The sequence below is a fragment of the Rhyacophila brunnea genome, unplaced genomic scaffold (assembly GCF_057557595.1).
Source record: "Rhyacophila brunnea isolate RB1 unplaced genomic scaffold, BYU_Rbru_1.0 scaffold_20, whole genome shotgun sequence".
NCBI classification, from domain to species: domain Eukaryota; kingdom Metazoa; phylum Arthropoda; class Insecta; order Trichoptera; family Rhyacophilidae; genus Rhyacophila; species Rhyacophila brunnea.
This window is the reverse complement of record NW_028232860.1, coordinates 7,015,321-7,033,547: the sequence shown is the minus strand read 5'-3', so window position 1 is coordinate 7,033,547 and position 18,227 is coordinate 7,015,321. Positions and strand designations below refer to the sequence as shown.

At 32.4% G+C, this 18,227-nt stretch overlaps 1 protein-coding gene across 1 annotated transcript in view; it reads left to right on the top strand.

Moving 5' to 3' along the window:
* The window catches only part of amon (prohormone processing protease amontillado), a 286,761-nt gene that overhangs the window by 206,695 nt on the left and 61,839 nt on the right, over positions 1 to 18,227 (top strand). The window contains exon 6 of the mRNA XM_085948103.1: positions 15,031 to 15,119. Within this exon, the coding sequence (XP_085804229.1) occupies positions 15,031 to 15,119 (89 nt within the window). The remainder of the gene's footprint in view (positions 1 to 15,030; positions 15,120 to 18,227) is intronic.

Sequence of the window (18,227 nt, the reverse complement as noted above, 5' to 3'; positions counted from 1 at the left end):
ATAATAATAATATGTAGATTTTAAGCTTCTTTTCTCCCGCCTAATTTCGCTTTGTCAAATCTGACAGTCCACAGACAAGGGATTATTAATAAAATCGGTATTCCGCACTCGCTGTCAAAAACTCCCTAGAGTGCTGCCAGTGAAATGTACAATCGAGTCTTTAGAATAAAATGTCGATCGCGTCGGTTTGTATTTTCCTCACGTTGTTCGCCATGAAATACATTTTGGCGGGAGAAAGCGAAAACCGCCATCCGCCATTTACATATTAACACACGCAGCCAGTAACCCTTGATTAACTCAAATATGTCAGCTATTCCGCAATAATTTAATAGTCAACCCAACTATTATAATAGTAACCGTACTACTCACTACTGGATTTTATTCGTGTTTAAATCAATATTATCTCACATCAATATGGTTACGGATTGAATCGTTAGCTTAATATTATAATACTTAAAGGCCCACATGCCCAACAAAGGTCAAAATGGAGTTGGTATAGTATTTTCAAAGCATTAGCCTGAACATTCCTTAAACGTTGTAGCTGATAATCTATTCATATAATTTTGAAGCCTTATTATCCTTTATATTTATTTTAAACATTTGATGACTGCATAAAGTATTTTTATTACATAAAATAGTATTATTTTACACCTCTCGATCCAACGTTTTAGAATATAGTCATATTTTAGTACAACCATGTGCAGTGGTGTTAAATTTTTTTAGATTTATTAATTTTTAAACGCATTTATAAAACCATTAGTAAAATTTATGTTGACATTATTATAGTGAAATATTTACGATAAAAAATTATATTTATAATCTCTGTGATCCCAAATTTGATAAGAATTAGACATTTTATTATTCAAAAAATGGGCAAGATTACCAGATTTGAAGATAATTTTAAAGATACTGATTATAAGCTATGTCTTTGACCATTCAAATGTGATAAAACATTCTACGATAATAATTATTGACTTAAGAATAAGGAAGTATTTTTTTTTAAATACGCCATTTCTATTGGCATTTCCCAGTAGTTAGGCTACAACAGACGGCCGTAGCCATAAATTGACAAACTATAATTGAAATAAGGAGTAAGATCATGTTAACGCGCACGTTTGAACATGTACCAAACCGAAAAAAACTTTTTTTTTCGAAACATGAAGAATGGAGAATCTTTGCCGCTCAAAATATGATTGCATTTCAGAAACGTCACGATCCCCAACTATGATGGAGCAACCGAGAAAAGAGTAAATTCAGATGAACATTGTGAGTTCAAATAGTTTATAATGGATTATTTAAAATAAAATAAACAGATCAAGCAGTCACCACAGGGTTAAATATACAGTGGCATCTCGTGGTTCTAATGTCGTAGCTGTATATTTGAATGTTTAAAAATTCTGTCAATACTTAATGAGTCTCGTAAAAGTGAATTTTAGGCACCTAGGTATACAGTTTATGTATATAAGTTTCCTACTTTCCAACAGTGATACACTATTTTTTATATATCATTTTTAAGAACTGAAAGCTTTTTAAAATATAAATTTAATATATAGTATGATTGGTCATGTTATAGTACGTTCAGCGCTCGAAATGGAAAAGTTTACGAACCGGAACGCTCGACAATTTTTGGAAGATATTTACATAGTTATCAATTAATTGTATGTGCATTTCATAAAAATAAGTGTGTTGAATTTTCTATTATATTGCCTATCTAGCTCAGACGGTCAGATTATTTTTTCCACGAGAGGAGCGATAATTTTACCGATACAGGAACGGCGCTCCGGTTCATTTCGAGCCCTGATTATATTACCTATTATTTATTTTACGTAGATTCATGTTTCGTATAGTTTGATGAGGTTAGTGATAATTTCTCAGATTTTAAATGGCTCCAAGGCTACATCTCATAATGCAACTCATTTTTATCCATACACATTATGTTCAGAATGCACCTCTCTATCTAATTTTTGGAACATCCACAAATGAAGAACTACAACCATTTGAGACAAGTGTCTTTAGATTATAGTTTCCAAACAGGGCTAAATCAAAAACCGGCTAACTGGATAACCGTTCATTTTTAAATAACCGAAAACCCGGTTACTTGTCTCGGTTAGCCGGCAATATAATATTTGAATTAAAATAGTAAATTAAGTAAGTATACTAGAAAAGATTGACAATAAATAAATTATGACGGAAGCGAAATGATTTTACACAGTAAAGTGTAAACAATACCTAATTTTTTTAAGATAAAAAAAATATATACTATACAGGAAATATAATATTCTTTTTAACACTACAAGAGGCCATAAGGCCCAATGACAGTAGTCTTGTAAGAAGTAGTGTAATTAGTAATAGAAGTGAAACAACCACAACTACCCAGGCATTGAAAAAATCACATACATATATTGTGACTTCACCGGGATCGAACCCAGAGTCCCCAGATAAGATTTTAAAAAAGATTAAAGGTTAAAATAAATATATATACATATATATTTATATTTTTAACACTACAACAAGCCTAGAGGCCCGATGACAGTACCTAGTGTAATTAAACAGTTTTATATTTAGTAATACACATGAAACAATCACTAATACCTAGGCTTTGTGAAAATCACAAATGCGCATATGAAACTGGTGGGGGTCAGGTCCTCCAACAAGCTTAAGAACCACTGTTCTAATGCAAGCATTAATTTTCTAGTTCCCACCGATGTAATTTATTATCTCACTGTTTCTAAAATTTAATACCGCGTGGCTTGACGATAGTTTTGTTTAATGACTACTATTAATTGACCTACGTAATTTTGTTTACATAAATAAATAATTAAATTATGTAATGAAGTCTTCCTCTTTTTATAATACTACTTACATACATACATACAACCAGTAAATTTTAGTAGACTGTATGGATAAATTAGGGTAGGGACATAACACTAATAATTATATTGTCTGTAGACAATGAGAACTCCACCATGTACACAAGCTTGTTGCTGATTTTTAAGAACACTTGTAGTTACACTTTGCATCGTCGAAAGCGGGTTAACATTAACTTAATTTTGAATTATCCTGTTGCTTCGCATTTTTGGTTGAACGTGAAATATATTAGTACTTGTCACGTTGACTGCTTGTAAGACACTGATTTTAACACGGCATAGAATTGGTTGCATATCACATGTCAATGTTATCTTTGCACCTGCTGCCGTGAAATTAATGAGGAAGTTTGTACAAAGGGGTCTGGGACGATTTAGCGCCGGAACAACTGGACGCCACGCAATTCGAAAATAAATAGACGTTAGGTACTTATAGTTACTTTAATATTATTATTTGAATTTAAATTATTATATTATGACTTAATAGTTGGTGAGAAGTTAAATATGCACACGTAAATAATGATTTAATCGTGCATTTATGTTTAAGTTCCAACGAAAAAAGAGTTTTTTTTATTTTTATAATATAAAGCCTTAGGCATGCTAATTCTCAGTCCGCAAGAAAAACATTATGTTAAGAGTAAAATGAATTACTAAGTAGTAGATAGAAACTGATAAAAATTCCTCGTCTACGTTCTGTTAACGTGTCTACGACAGTGCGGCGTCCAATTGACCTGGCATCCAGTTGTCCCATTCCCTGTACAAAGAGACTTAGCACAAATAAATACTTCGGAATTGATTCGTTACTTCAATACATAGTAAGTTGTAACAATATTTTTTTTAATATATAACATTCAGAATAAAAAACAACTCTTCGATATATTGTTATGAAAGTTTACACACTGACTATTTTCAAGCTTTTTTTCCGAATACGTAATAATAACGAGCTTCCATCGTATAGCTTTCACTCAGATAACTAATTGCAGGGAAGGCTTAAAGGGTAGCCGTCTGTCGTCATAACATCAAGCATGTCGCCATTTCCTTTATGCTAATTGACCCATAAACCTTCAGGCCGTTTTCGCCCATAACTGAGTGAATAATCCCAACCTTCGTAGGTATATGTAGGTACCTAGGTACGTTATATGGAGTGCTTTAATTTCATGTGCGTCATGCCTTATGAATTTGCAATGCAATCAGAATTAACCAACCGTTGGTTACCAACCCTGTAAGTTCATTATAAGTTTATGATAATTTGGTTGAATATAATAAATACAAAATATAAAACCACATTTACTGCTTTACAGTAAGCAGCATATAATGGTCATGTACTATAATGTGCAGTGTGTGCACAATAATTAAATAAAAGTAATATTTACACAAACAATAATAAAACATCAAAATATATATGTATTAGAGTTTACAAAATTTACAAGAATATTTACTTCTATACCACTAAAATTTTACTAACTTGTTTGTATGTTCATTCCCGTGTGTTATATTACTCAAAGACCTTCTTCTTCTTTTTTGCCATATCCGCCCCTTAATTGGGGCATATGGACAACACGCGGCGCCTCCAAGAATCCCTGTCCTAATATATCCGCTAATATATATATATAGGAATATCCTTCCGTGAAACAGATTTCAATTTAATTATTTTTTGTGAATCCCGGGTTCTACCAACACCCTGCGCTAACACAGAACTCGGGATATCTCAGTACCTACAATAATACTCCATGGTGAAAAATGTTCAACGAACAACTCGCAATTTGATTAAATGCTATACGAACACATGTTTCAAGTGTCTTACGGTCAACTGTATACCTACGTAAAAATTTCCGGACACGGTAAAACGCTGATCAAACAGAAAATATTTCGAAATCAGACACTAGTTACCGATTTAACCATGCTAGAAATATTCTGCAATCGCTGATAATTGCTGTATTATGAAATATATCGTATTGTTCCCTCTTGTATCTTGTACCCAATCTCTTCGTCAGCGACTTAGTAATAATTTCCACGACGAATAATAAATTATATGTTCTCCATTGTAAGCTTTGAATTTAATATTACAATAGAATAATATGTAACGGTAGACTATGCGTTATTATAACTAGATGAACAATATAATCCCCACTTGAGTGTTTCCACCACACCCATGATTAACTTGCTAACAAGCTTTATGTCTACGATCTACCCAAAAGTTATATCAGAGTGAGTGAGGTTTTACTCGAATAGTATCGGTATTACTTAGAAAGAGCTTTCATTATCCATCAGGCTTAAAAGTTTACTTGCGCTTTGTCTATGCGAACGGTATAATAGAACATTAAGTGAATGAAGACAAATGACATCTGTGGCATATATTTTGTATTACTGAACACTGATTATAATAGCTATTTTCACTGTTAGGTTACATGTAAATTGTACGTAAAACATTTCACCGTAGCATGATGAGCTTTCTCCGTGAGCTTTCTTATCGGATACTATACGGTCTCCAATTTTATTAGATTCAATATGAACATTAATTCAATTTTCATAGCCGATATAGGCAAAATTCATGAATTCAAGAATGAAAACCTAACCTAACCTAACAAATAATCCAGTATATCGGCTATTTTCAAAATTTGTTTGCTGCTGGCTTTCTGTAAACCGACAAGAACCGTGTTTTATTTAGAAATGAATTTTATGTCAGTACTATACGACCCAAAGAGGTAGGACGGTCTTAAATATGCGGTCATTGAAGTGTGATTTGGTGAACTGCATACGCACAAGTTTCCGGACACGCTTCTCTTAACTTCTTGTGTGTTCAACAGATGTCTGTTACTATATAATAATGAACTATATGTAACATAAATAATTAGTATGAATACCTAATTAAAATAATGAAGACTTGTTTACACGGGCCAGGAGTACCTACCTACTCGTTAACCGAACTAGCAACAGGCTACTTAAAATGAGTCGAATTTACACGAGTTCACAATAATTAGTAAAAGTGTTTTATAAATAGCAAATTTAATACAAAGCACAGACACATAAAAGAGTATTTTTTTGCGCAGGGTTTTGAATGTGTGAGTGTCCTATGAAAATGGACCACGCATTATAGACGTGCAATAGTGTGTGTATCACACCAATATTAAATGAGCGTGAATGCGTAAACCGAGCGCAGTTGTTAGTATTCGACGTATGACGTATTCGTCACACGTGTTTAAATTTATCCTGTATTCTTTCTTACTCGAGATCGGTTGCCTGCTTCTCCTTACCCGTTAGGTATTTCAGTTCCCTGGTTTTCTCTGTTTAGTGTTTATACGTTGCGATAAGTTGCGAGTGCGAGTGGAGACATATTGAGGGTACATAAATAACAAATAGTAAATATAATGGATTTCTATTCACTCGCATTCGCATTTTTTACTCATGCTTATTAGTATTCGCCTGTTTACACGTGTCGGTATTATTGCGAGTAATGATTGGTACTAAGCCCGTGTAAACAAGCATTAAGTGAAAGATTATTCTACCAACTTTATATACTTGGAAATTTTGTAAGGGTAACCAATGTTACCAACATAATAATGCATAGTTCTTGTCAAGGCTTGTAATGCAGTGTAGTATTGTGTTTGGGAATACTTGACCAAACAGCTCATCTGATTTTGATGACGCTCAGTGATCAAATGTGATCGTTAGTGGAAACTATAAAGTAGAGTTATTTTGATAATGTAAACTACGATACTATTGGTGTTGGAGGCTAGGGAAAAAGTTCAACTAGAAAATAATCCCTTACCCCCTTTATACGATTTACTTTATATGAACGTCCGACCAGGGCTCGAAATGGACCAGAGCGCACCGGAGCGCCGTTCCTGTTCATGAAATCGGTAAAATTATCGCTTCGTCTCGTAGAGAAAATAATTTGACCGTCTGAACTAGATAGGCCATATAATAGAAAATCCAACACACTTATTTTTATGAAATATACATAAAATTTGATAACTATGTAAATATCTTCTGAAAACTGTCGAGCGCTCCGGTTCGTAAACTTCTCCATTTCGAGCGCTGCGTCCGATGATATCTCAACTTTATAATAATTCGTAGCCATTCACCACTCCATTCCCGTTGAAATAAAACACAACTCATAGCTCTCTGTCGTCCAATAAAAGACAAAGTATTCGAATTGTTACAGTAATTAAAATATTTATAACGAAGAGATAGGAGAGTGGACCACGTGCTGTTGGAACTAGTTCTGGTGCCAAAAGATAATGTCATCCTGGCCTGCTTTCACGCTAATCAGAATCCTGGAAGATCTCTAAATTTAACAGTAATACCCGTGAGAGAAATTGCCTCCCTGTGCGATACTGGAAGTCAGAAACGGGGCGCTGAAAGATAAGGGGAATGGAGGGAGGTACTAGACTGATTACAAATCAATACATCTTACTTTCACTCGTATGCAAGATGTTATGTGATTCGATTCATGAATCGTCCGTAATGTAAAATGGTATTCATTCAGTTTTTTAGGTTAATTTTCATATAATGAATCTAAAAAAGGAGGGTATTCTTGTTGTCTTCACTATTAAACCATAACCAATGTAAATTTACAAAGATATCTCATATCGCTAAATAAACGTGTTTGACGTTATTGTAGATGTGTTTGAGTAAAGAAACTTAATGGTAAAGGAAACTGGAAGATGTATCTGCAATTTAATGATGTAATCCATTTTGACTGCTTAATATGCAAACCAGCTAACTGCACTTTTGACCAAAAATTATATTTTTATGTCATGTTGTTATAAATCATGTTTTCTATGATCACAAAAAATTTTAAACTTTTAAACCTATAAATAAATGCATTATCGTTCGTCACACAAAACAGTCAACTGCAGGTGCCAAATTTCCAATATCGTTAATGGAACAACTCGGCTCTTTATATCAATTTAATTTATATATAAAAGGGAAGCTAAAAGAGTGTATTAATTTATAGTGCAATTTATTTGTAAAAAAGTATGCGTAAAGTGTATTTTTAGAATTGTTAAATTCCGCCCGATAGTTAAATTATTTTTTTTCTCCGTCCTGAACAATTTGCCCAAACGGAGTTAGCCGGTTTGCAGATGAAGTAGTCGATTTGTTACATGTCCCTATCGAGAGCATATTATGTTAACTTCGACGGAATTCGGCAAATATTTACGGAACACGGTTTATGTAGAAGCGAATACCGACAGCAATGGGGAAAATTCCTTACTTATTGACCATTTTACTTTTATATTGAAGAACTATTTTAATCTAAACTTTAATTCTCTAACTAATCATAATCTAACTTTTGTCAAATAGAGTATTGGGAAGTTATTTGTGATGTAAAGTTTAACAATACGGCTTGCCAAAAATATTAATAATATACGTACATAATTCGGAAACACCTTCACCCACATCCATCGGATTCCAGTCAATGGACTTTACTAATTAAGCCACCTGCGCTCTACATAATTACGACGGTAAGACGGTTAAATGTTGTTAATATTGAAACATATAAATGAAAGCATGCGAAAACCATTACAATAATTATACTAAACTATTTTTTTATTCAGCGAATAATTAAGAAGATTTAAGAATGTAATATTCCTTTATTGAAAATACATAATTTGAAGAAACTTCTGAGAAATATAATATAACCACTAGAAAAAAATCTGTTTACAAATTCGGACCCATGTGCCCGAACACTAAGCTATACATGTTTTGACACCGGTTAGTAATTTAGGTAATAATTGTAATACTTTGATTTAAAATACTTTAGCCGACTGCCAAAAAATAACGCAATTTAAAAAGTTTTTCAGAGTATTGTAACTTCGCCGCAATTAGATAGGACACTTATAGTTGATAGTCAAAGCACATGGACGCAAATTCCAGGGGTCTCTCATATTGGAATCCTGCTGGGTTCTAGTCTATCATATCTAGTGGTTGTATATGTTTCAGAAATATTTTCAAATTGTGTATTACAATATACTAAAACATGACTTAAGGCTATACCTCAGTTGTGGCATGGTCTAAAATGATAGTGGCTAGGCGATGTGCGCATTGCAGGTCGCGGGTGCAAATGACGCATGCCGACCGAAATATAATTTGTCATATAAATCCTACATGCGTCTATTTAATGTCCTGTTTATTGTTCTATTAGTAACAATAATAATATATTCATTGACATGTTTTCTTTTTAAAGTAAATGGGTAACGTTTTTAGTCATCTTTACACGGTTTAAGAATTAATACCCCCGTCGCCATCACGAAACAAATTGACGTATTCACACCTCGGTGTTCGCTCTCACACTGCCAGCGAGTCCGAAATTTCGTCGTGCGTATAGTTGAAAATTATTTGCCGTTTCACTGAAGTATCGCCTTAATAGAACCGCTAACCGCAAATTACTTGTATGTAATTTGGCAATAACGACACTTTATTTATGTCGTAATATCAAATTGTTTTGTGCTAACTGACTTTCGCGAAAATGGAGCCAATTGATATTAAATTAATTTACTGAACGGCTTATTTCAACATTTTATTAAATGAACGGGGGAATGTTTTCCAATTTCAATTTATCCTAATTGATTGTAAATTTCTTTCCAGTGCCCATCAAGCTTTTTGTTAGTAATTAAAATTTGGTTCGCTTTTGCCTTGTCAATATTTCATCAAATGGAAATTATTACTGAAGAGAAATTACTGTTTTAAAGGGAAAGTTACAATATTATTTAAGTGACATTATTAATTTATAACCCGTTAAATTCAACTGAACTTATGTAAAAAAAAAATGCTAGGAAACACATTAAGATATCTTCACTTGAACATACGTTAGCTGACGGTAACCTCACACCATGGGGAAAAGTGTGCAATGTCGTATTACTTGGGACATATTTAAAATGCTATCAGACAGATACTCCCATACCATCCGAAGTATTGAACCAAAAACGAATAGTGTCAGAAGAATCTGCTAAAATATATCAGAACCACCCTAAGGTTACATCACGTGTATCACGCCACACCACCAATCTGATACGTGTTAGAAAGCTTGAGTCACGTACTCTCACATATTTATTTGTATTTTAGTGATTTAGCAAAGGGCTGCAAATGACAAGTAATTGACACAATGTTTTTATATGTTGTTAATTTTCATTATTAAATGTTCTGGTGGTTATAGCACACGAGCTCATGTAATTTGATAGTTATTAACCGAATATATTACAACACGTGCTGTCACATCGAGATAGAAATGATGAGATAGAGATAGTGAATCGCTACATTTTTTCAATTTCAATTTCAATTCAACTTTTTTTTTTTAACATATTGTGGACGTTTAAGACGTTCACTACATGACATTTAGAAACAAAGATAATATATAAATATAACAGTATTACATAAAAAAGAGATATATCAGTAGATAAATTAGATAGGTACAAGGAAGTACACCGGATGAGTTAAGCAGACCCTATTTTAAGAATTTATAAAACAACATCCACCCAAACTCATTCTCACGTAGGTGGAATATATCAACACCCGAAGCAATTTCATTGAACATAGTTATCTTCCTCCCAATTGGCATCACCAGTGGTAGGTTGGTTCTGCACCTTGGGAGAATAAACAACTGATGGTCTCTATTTCTAAGATAGTTATCAGGGACACACAGGTCAACACTCTACCTCTACTCTACTCTACCTCAGCGTGACAGCACGCGACGTGATGGCACTGTATTCGGGTCATAATGTGTTTTTGCATAATGCTCTAAGTAGACCGGTAGACTCATTGACTTACGCCAGTGGTTCTCAAAGTGTGTGCCGCAGAGCTATGTGCTACCGCCAGCAATTTCTAGAGACAGTCGTAATTATTATTCAATGGATCAACGCACGATTATAGTGATTTAGTGTGTAATGTGGTATCTATACAGTTTTGTAGGTTTTCATATCGATTTTATTCAGAAAATATCAAAAAGTAAACAGCTCCTCCCTTATTAAGTCATCAGTTGACCTTTATTTTTGAAGTTAGTTCTTTATTTTAGCATTGTGTATTATACATTTTTTTTCTTTGATACGCTCAGATCAGTTATTTGTTTCTAAAATCGGACTTTATGTTCATTGATAATTGAAGACACGGGTGGATGAAGGTGTTATGTTACATTTTATGACAAAGTCTTTTTATTGGGTGGATGAAGGTGTTATGCACCCATCTTTCATGTGGATGTATCGAACATCTTATAATGTTCATTGGTCTGGCATTACGGCAAGGGATAAAGGGACTATGTTACTTTATTTTTTTAGTTTTAGTTTTATTTTGCTATTTTCTTTAGTGGATGAAGGTGTCATGTACACGTTTTTATAAATACATTACACATTTGAAGATTTTAACAAACTATTTCTGACGTTAGTAAAATTGTGTGATCCTTAGTTACCACTTGTATACCACTAGTTAAATTATCATCAACTGAAAAAAATACATCAAAAAAACTTTGACCTTAATTTACTCAAAACTTTGATTTTGTAACATAACTCCTTCATCCACTAGTGTCTTCAATTGTAATTTAAATAATTTCATTAAGAATATAATATGGATCAGTGGTGAAGGATGGAGTAGGTTGTAGGGATCCGACATAAATAGTGCGCACTAAATTTTGTCACAACTAATAATACAAATTACAAATATACATACAAATTGATTAGTTTTTAAACTTCAAAGCAAATCATAATAGATATTAATAAAAAATATTCTTCCATCTATAAAATGTCTAAAATTATGTCATTAAATCATAATAATATGTTTTATCTATTATGGTGTGGTCTAGACAGTGTTTAATTGAATTTTAAAAACCATCTGCATTTTGTATTTTAGAAGTTAGTTTTTTATTTTAGCATTGTATCCTATTGATTTATTTTTCTACGATAAGCTCAGATCAGTTATTTGTTTCTAAAGTCTGACTTTATTTTCATTGATAATTAGGACAAAACATAATTATTATTATAATAATTACAAGAAAAAAAGAACTTTTTATATACAACGTTTTAAAATTTTCTGTTGAATCATATAAACTTGACTTGACTAGCTGAAACGATCAAAAAAAATTGTATTTGATAGAAGTACAGAAATGTCATTTTGACACTCATATTGATTTCCATAGTAACGCACGTAGGTATATATTAATAATTTAGTTGTTAGGACCCTAGCAACCAATAATAGTGGATTGGATTACGGATTTCTTCCGAAATAACTTTTCATACAAAACAGAATTAACTTAAAATGAATTTAATTCTACTTAAAAATGGCTAAAAGTATTTAAAAAATGCATTGGCATTGTATTCTGATATATTCTAAAAGTTTCAAATGTCTAGCTTGTCGGGAAGTTAGTTAAAAATCGATTGCAATATTTGTACCGGACAAATAACCACCGGAAAAATAAGAATACGACCTAATAAAAACGTTGTAAAAAATACAGTGGCAATGATGAATATCGACACCTTTTACATCTGATTGTGAGAATAATAGCTTCTATTGGCAACTTATAAACGCTAAATAATGTTCTGAATCAAATTAAGTGAATATTTACTCAGACAATACACTTTTGGGACGAAGTTTGAAAAACACTATGTTATACTAATCGTCGTGAGAAATCGTCAACAATTAGATGGTTTCGACGCTTATTGATTCATAATATAGAATCATTAAAATTAATTAAATAATTATATTTCAGTATATCGATGCTTGATATTGATTTATAAATTTAATATATAATGTAACCTAAAATAGAATCTAGAGAACGTAATAATTATTGAAAAGGTTGACATCTTCACCCCAAATTTATTTTATCCCAAAAGACTAATGGTACAAGCTGTCACTTGCCTCAGTAGGTTCTAATGAGTTAAATGATTTTCCCATAAATCTTACGAGAAGAGAAAAATATTTAATTTGTAAATACTTCTTCTAGTCATTAAGATAAATTATTATTGTTTTCATAAGTAAGTAAACATCGCAGATGTTTCGATCAGTCCAGTAATTAGTCGATAATGACTATGCTGAATGAAGAGACAAGCAAACAATAACATCAAAAGAGCTTATTTACCCATTATTTATTAATCTTAAATACCATGTGTGTTTTTGGAAAAAAACGGCAATTTCGATAGACTACAGTGGTGTCTTTCGTGATATTAGAAATACTATTAGAAAAATCTTGAGTCGTACCCATGTCCATCGGATTCCGAGGATTGTACTACACCAATTACATGTTTAGTCCCGTCCGATACCATATTTTACCACGTTTTTATTAGCTCTTATTCTTGTTTGTCCAGTACAATTTTTTTTCTTGTTTGTCCAAGATTTGTGTAAGTTTGATGGACGATTGAAGATTTTTAACTAACTTCCTGACTAGCTAGACATTTTAAACTTTTAGAATATATCAATACACGATGACAATGCATTCTTTTAATACTTTTAGCCATCTTTAAGCAGAATTGAATTCATTTTCAGTTAATTCTGTTTTGTACGGAAAGTTATTTCGGAAAAAAAATCGTAAAAAGTAAAACACTATTATTGGTTACTAAGGGGATCCTAGCAACTAACTTATTAATATATACGTGCGTTACTATGGAAATCAATATAAAATGTCAAAATAACATTTCAGTATTCTATATTTATTCAGTATTTTTTAAGCACAAAAAAAGTATTTATTGATACATAGAATTGTCAAGTTTATATGATTCAACAGAAAATTTAAAAACGTGGTATATAAAAAGTTCTTTTTTTATCTTGTAATTATTTTTCAGTACTTTTACAAATATGTACCTATATGGGGATGTGAATAAGGCCGAAGGGTAGGTAAGGTTGCAATGATAAAACTCAGATAGTATGCGTGTGATTAAGAAAAATTCCCAGTTTATTCCCCATAAATATAAAAATATTATAATTATGTGAAATTTACTATAACACGACATTGAATCAAATTACATAGATAAGAAATTACTACGGTAGGTAGTAATAAAATAAATTATTATGATGCAGTGAATTTACAAGAATTACGTAATAAAAGTGATGTAAGATGTGATTTTGTCAAACGCTCATTATAAGAGCGAGTGTGAGTGTCTATGAGTGCCTGATTTGTATCTGAAAGCTCGCATTTATTGAAATTATGTGTGTATTTGCTTGTTAGTATTTTGCAATGACAAAGAAATGCATGTTTGATTATTACGCTGCAGATGTTTGATGAACTTATTGTTTAGTCTTGTGGTGTGTTACATGAGTATTTTATAAGTCATGGTTGTAAGGTATTCACCCTACAAGGATATCAAAAAAATGCATTTAACAACTGTGCCAAAACCGTTGCATTAGGTACGAGTATATTAAATTTAGCTCTCTCCTGAACAATATCTCATATTATATTCTTAGACCCGACCTTTTACTTCTGACCGACAGTTGAAAATAATTCAATTTATTATTTCCTAACTTTATTATTCATTTCAGTTATTTTAACGATGTCTTTATGATTATTTTAGAGTTAATATTAATTTGAGTTAGAGCGCTATCCAGAACCGTTGACGTTAAAAAGCCGTTCTAATAAGAAAACACGTCACATATTTTTTCTCTCTTCCCCTTATGCATTCTAATAATAATTAATTTATATTATGTTTTTCTCAGTGAAATTAGGTTCACTCACACTAATGGATTATTCATTGAATAAAAAAATAGTTAATTAAAAATGATTAGCAAGTTCAAGTCAGTTACAACAAAAAATCTTGGAGTGATCCGTGACATCGGTTAGTAATTAAAGTAATACCTACTTTGATTTAAAATACAAAAGCCGATCACCAATAGTAGCTCGATTTGGAAAGCGCTTCAGAGAGTATTAAAAGCCATTAGTTAAAATTTGTCGATATTAAGTATGATGTCTTTAACATAGTGGTATATGTGCATGGGCGTGATACCCGAGAGATGGAGGTTTGATTCCTGCGGAGTGTCAAAAAGATTTTTTCTATTGGTTATAATATATTTTCTCAAAAGTGTTTTCAAAATTATGTATGTTCAATAAATTGCTTAGAAACTTTTGACTATCTGCTTTATTACCCCTCGTATAATGTGTTATTTAACAGAAACCAATCGATATAGTATAACTGTATATTAAGGTATTGAAATTGATCAAAATATATTTTTTTATCTTCTTCTTTTGCAGTCATGGAACGAGATGTGCTGGTGAAGTAGCGGCTGCCAGAGACAACGGTGTTTGCGGAGTAGGAGTAGCGTATGACTCCAAAATCGCAGGTAAGCTTAATTATTTTTTCAATCTGGTGTCAAATTCAAATAGGTAAGTAGTATTTTAGACATTTATTTTCTCTTCTTCTTCGATCGCGCTACAGCCCAAATAGAGCCCTGGCCTTTCGACCGTCCGCCTCTACAATACTCGACCCAATACTGCTCTTCTCAGTGGTGCGTTTAGTGATTTAGAGCAGTACTTCTCAAACTGGTGGGGGCGACCCCCAAGGGAGCCCTGAAACTCCTGCCAGGGTGCCGCGAAATATTTCAGTATTTGAAAAAAAATCATACAATATCAAGGTCGAATTTTCACACGATCACAATACTAATATTTATAAATTATTTAGATTTTTTAAACGTTTTCTAAATTTTTACTGGTAATAAAAATATAAACACAGGTCGTGTCTGTGAATGAATATTATGGAGCAAAATTCCTGAGAGTTAGCATTTTAAACATTGTACCAGATATTGATTTATTATGTAAAAATATGCAATCACACCCCTCTTATTAAATTATTTTTGTAGGCTGTAGCTATAATAAATTTAAAGTTGATTTTTTTTTTTTTGCTTTACAAGCAAGTAAATGAAATATTATGATTTTTAATGATGAATTATTATGAGAATGGTAAATAAAGTACCTACTATTGGTCACTAAAGACAAAAAATTTTGGGGAGGGGAGCCTTTGATTTTTCTTTCTGATTTCGGGAGCCGAGATATGAAAAAGTATGAGAAGCACTGATTTAGAGGTCCAACGCGCACGACCAATTTTGAGGCCCCCTACGATAAAAAATGAACAATTTTACATCCACGAAATCTACTATAAAATTCATAATTCTTGTCTTAATTTTCTGTCTCTTAGCAACGCATAATATTCCACTCACGGGACGCCACTGATTTTAACATTGTTGAACGATACTTAAGCGCATGGTCCGTGGAATCAAAATCGATATTATTAATTTAAAAGAAAATAATCAATTTGTGAGAAATTCGCATTTTTGCTTCTGTTTGCCGCTGGTTCTCCTCCGATCTCCCGCTACTACCGGTTTCCTGGATTCCCTTTGCTTAATTTATTTTCAGTAAAATATATAATTCTGTATGCCAGGAATAAAAGGTCGGGTAGATTATAAATTATTCATGGGAAAACAAAATGTACATAACGATTAGATACTCTTCTTAAATTATATTTTGTGAAACCTTAAATTAATATTTCCATAACAAATATTTAAAAAAAAAAAATGGTATTAATAAGAGTGATATCCAAAAATGTTCTTTTTTGTACACGTTTATGGATTTACTTGCACCAATAGTGTGTATTTTAAACTATCGCGAAAATAACTATTTACACGTAAAAGTGTTGACTGTCTCATTCGATCTCATTCTTCAAGAGTACGCGAGACGCGATGTTGTCATTTTATGGTACTATTTGACAGGTCGTGAAAATCGGTTAACTTCAAAATGAGTACGCGCGGTGTAGTTCGTTTTTTTACCGCAGGTTCTTAGGCGAATATATCTTACAGTCCAGAATTGTCGCGAGAAAATTCAGAAGCTTCTGAACTTTTTTAATCCATGCATGCAATCTTGCAATTTGCACGATAATACGTGTTTACATGTGCATTTTTTGTTGTGGCCTCGATAAAAATATTATCAGCAGTAAATTCAAGCACGTGTAAATGGGGTATTAGTATATACAACTCACATTTAAAAGTATTTTAAAACTCTAACAAAATTCGGATTTTTCATCTTGTAATATACATATTTACTATTACCGGAGTACATTTTGATAAAAAAAAACGACGCACTTTGACATTCAAAAAAAATATCAAAAGGCTTCAAACGGATTTTTTTATCCAAACAAATTTTAAATAAAACAATAGATGTTAAACACACTCTATCAAGTTCCATTAAAACATGATTTTTCTCATTTTGGAATATCACACTTAAAATATATTGATATTTTTGTCTGATTTTTTGACTGTTACATAAACTACTGTTAATAAATTCTACAGGTTTATAATATCTCACCCTTGGTTAAACTATTATCTATTCTATCTTAATTTAGATTTTAAACCAAGTGAAACTAAGCTAGTTTATTGTGCGGTCTAAAATCAGTTAACCCAACAGTTCAATTTGTCGCTCTGGTAACAAATTATAGGTAGGCACCCCTGACAATAAATAACTTCAACCTGTAGGCTTTTCCTTTGTACCTACTAACCAATTGAAACCCGGTATATAAGGCGCAATGTATACTCTACTATAATATAAATGTGTGAATGCTTTTTATTTATATATACGCAGGTATATATAAAAACATATTTACAGGAGGTAATATATTCATTATTGCGTTCTTATTCTAAAAGTTTAATTAGTTGGTTTCATTGCAATACAATTAATCTAATGTAATATTCAATTTTTCTTTATGTGAGTGGATATTGTAAATTCTTATCTGTAATCGATTGTATGTAATTCTTATCGACATACAATAGAACTATCGGTCTCAGCAGCGCTCGAAATGGACTGAAGCGCACCGGAACGCCGTTCCGGTTCGTGACATCGGTAAAATTATCGCTCCGTCTCGTGGAAAACATATTTTGACCGTCTGAGCTAGATAGACAATGTAATAGAATATCTAACACACTTATTTTTATAAAATACACATAAAATTTAATAACAACATATTATGTAAATATTTTCACAAACTTGTCGAGCGCTCCGGTTCGTAAACTTTTTCCATTTCGACTGCTGGGTCTCAGTCGATATGAAGTACCTACTCGTCACAAAAACAGTTGGCATAAACTGTCATTAACCGAACTTATATATATATATATATATACCTGTATATAGATTATAATGTGTAGTCGATATCAAAACTTTCAATCAAGCATGATTTGAGTTACCTCATCTCCACCCGTCATGTAAATGCAGCCGCGGTTTATGCATGGCCGCCTTCCATACGCTATAAACGTGACAGAATGAAAAGATTTTAGTGCCACACTTCCTTGCGATGCTGCACGGGACTGACTGATGTAGCAACCATGCGCCTTAGTGCTTATAGAAAGAGTTTTAGAAAATACAAAGAATCTTGACTTGCTCTGCCGTCATTTTTCTTTAATAAAATG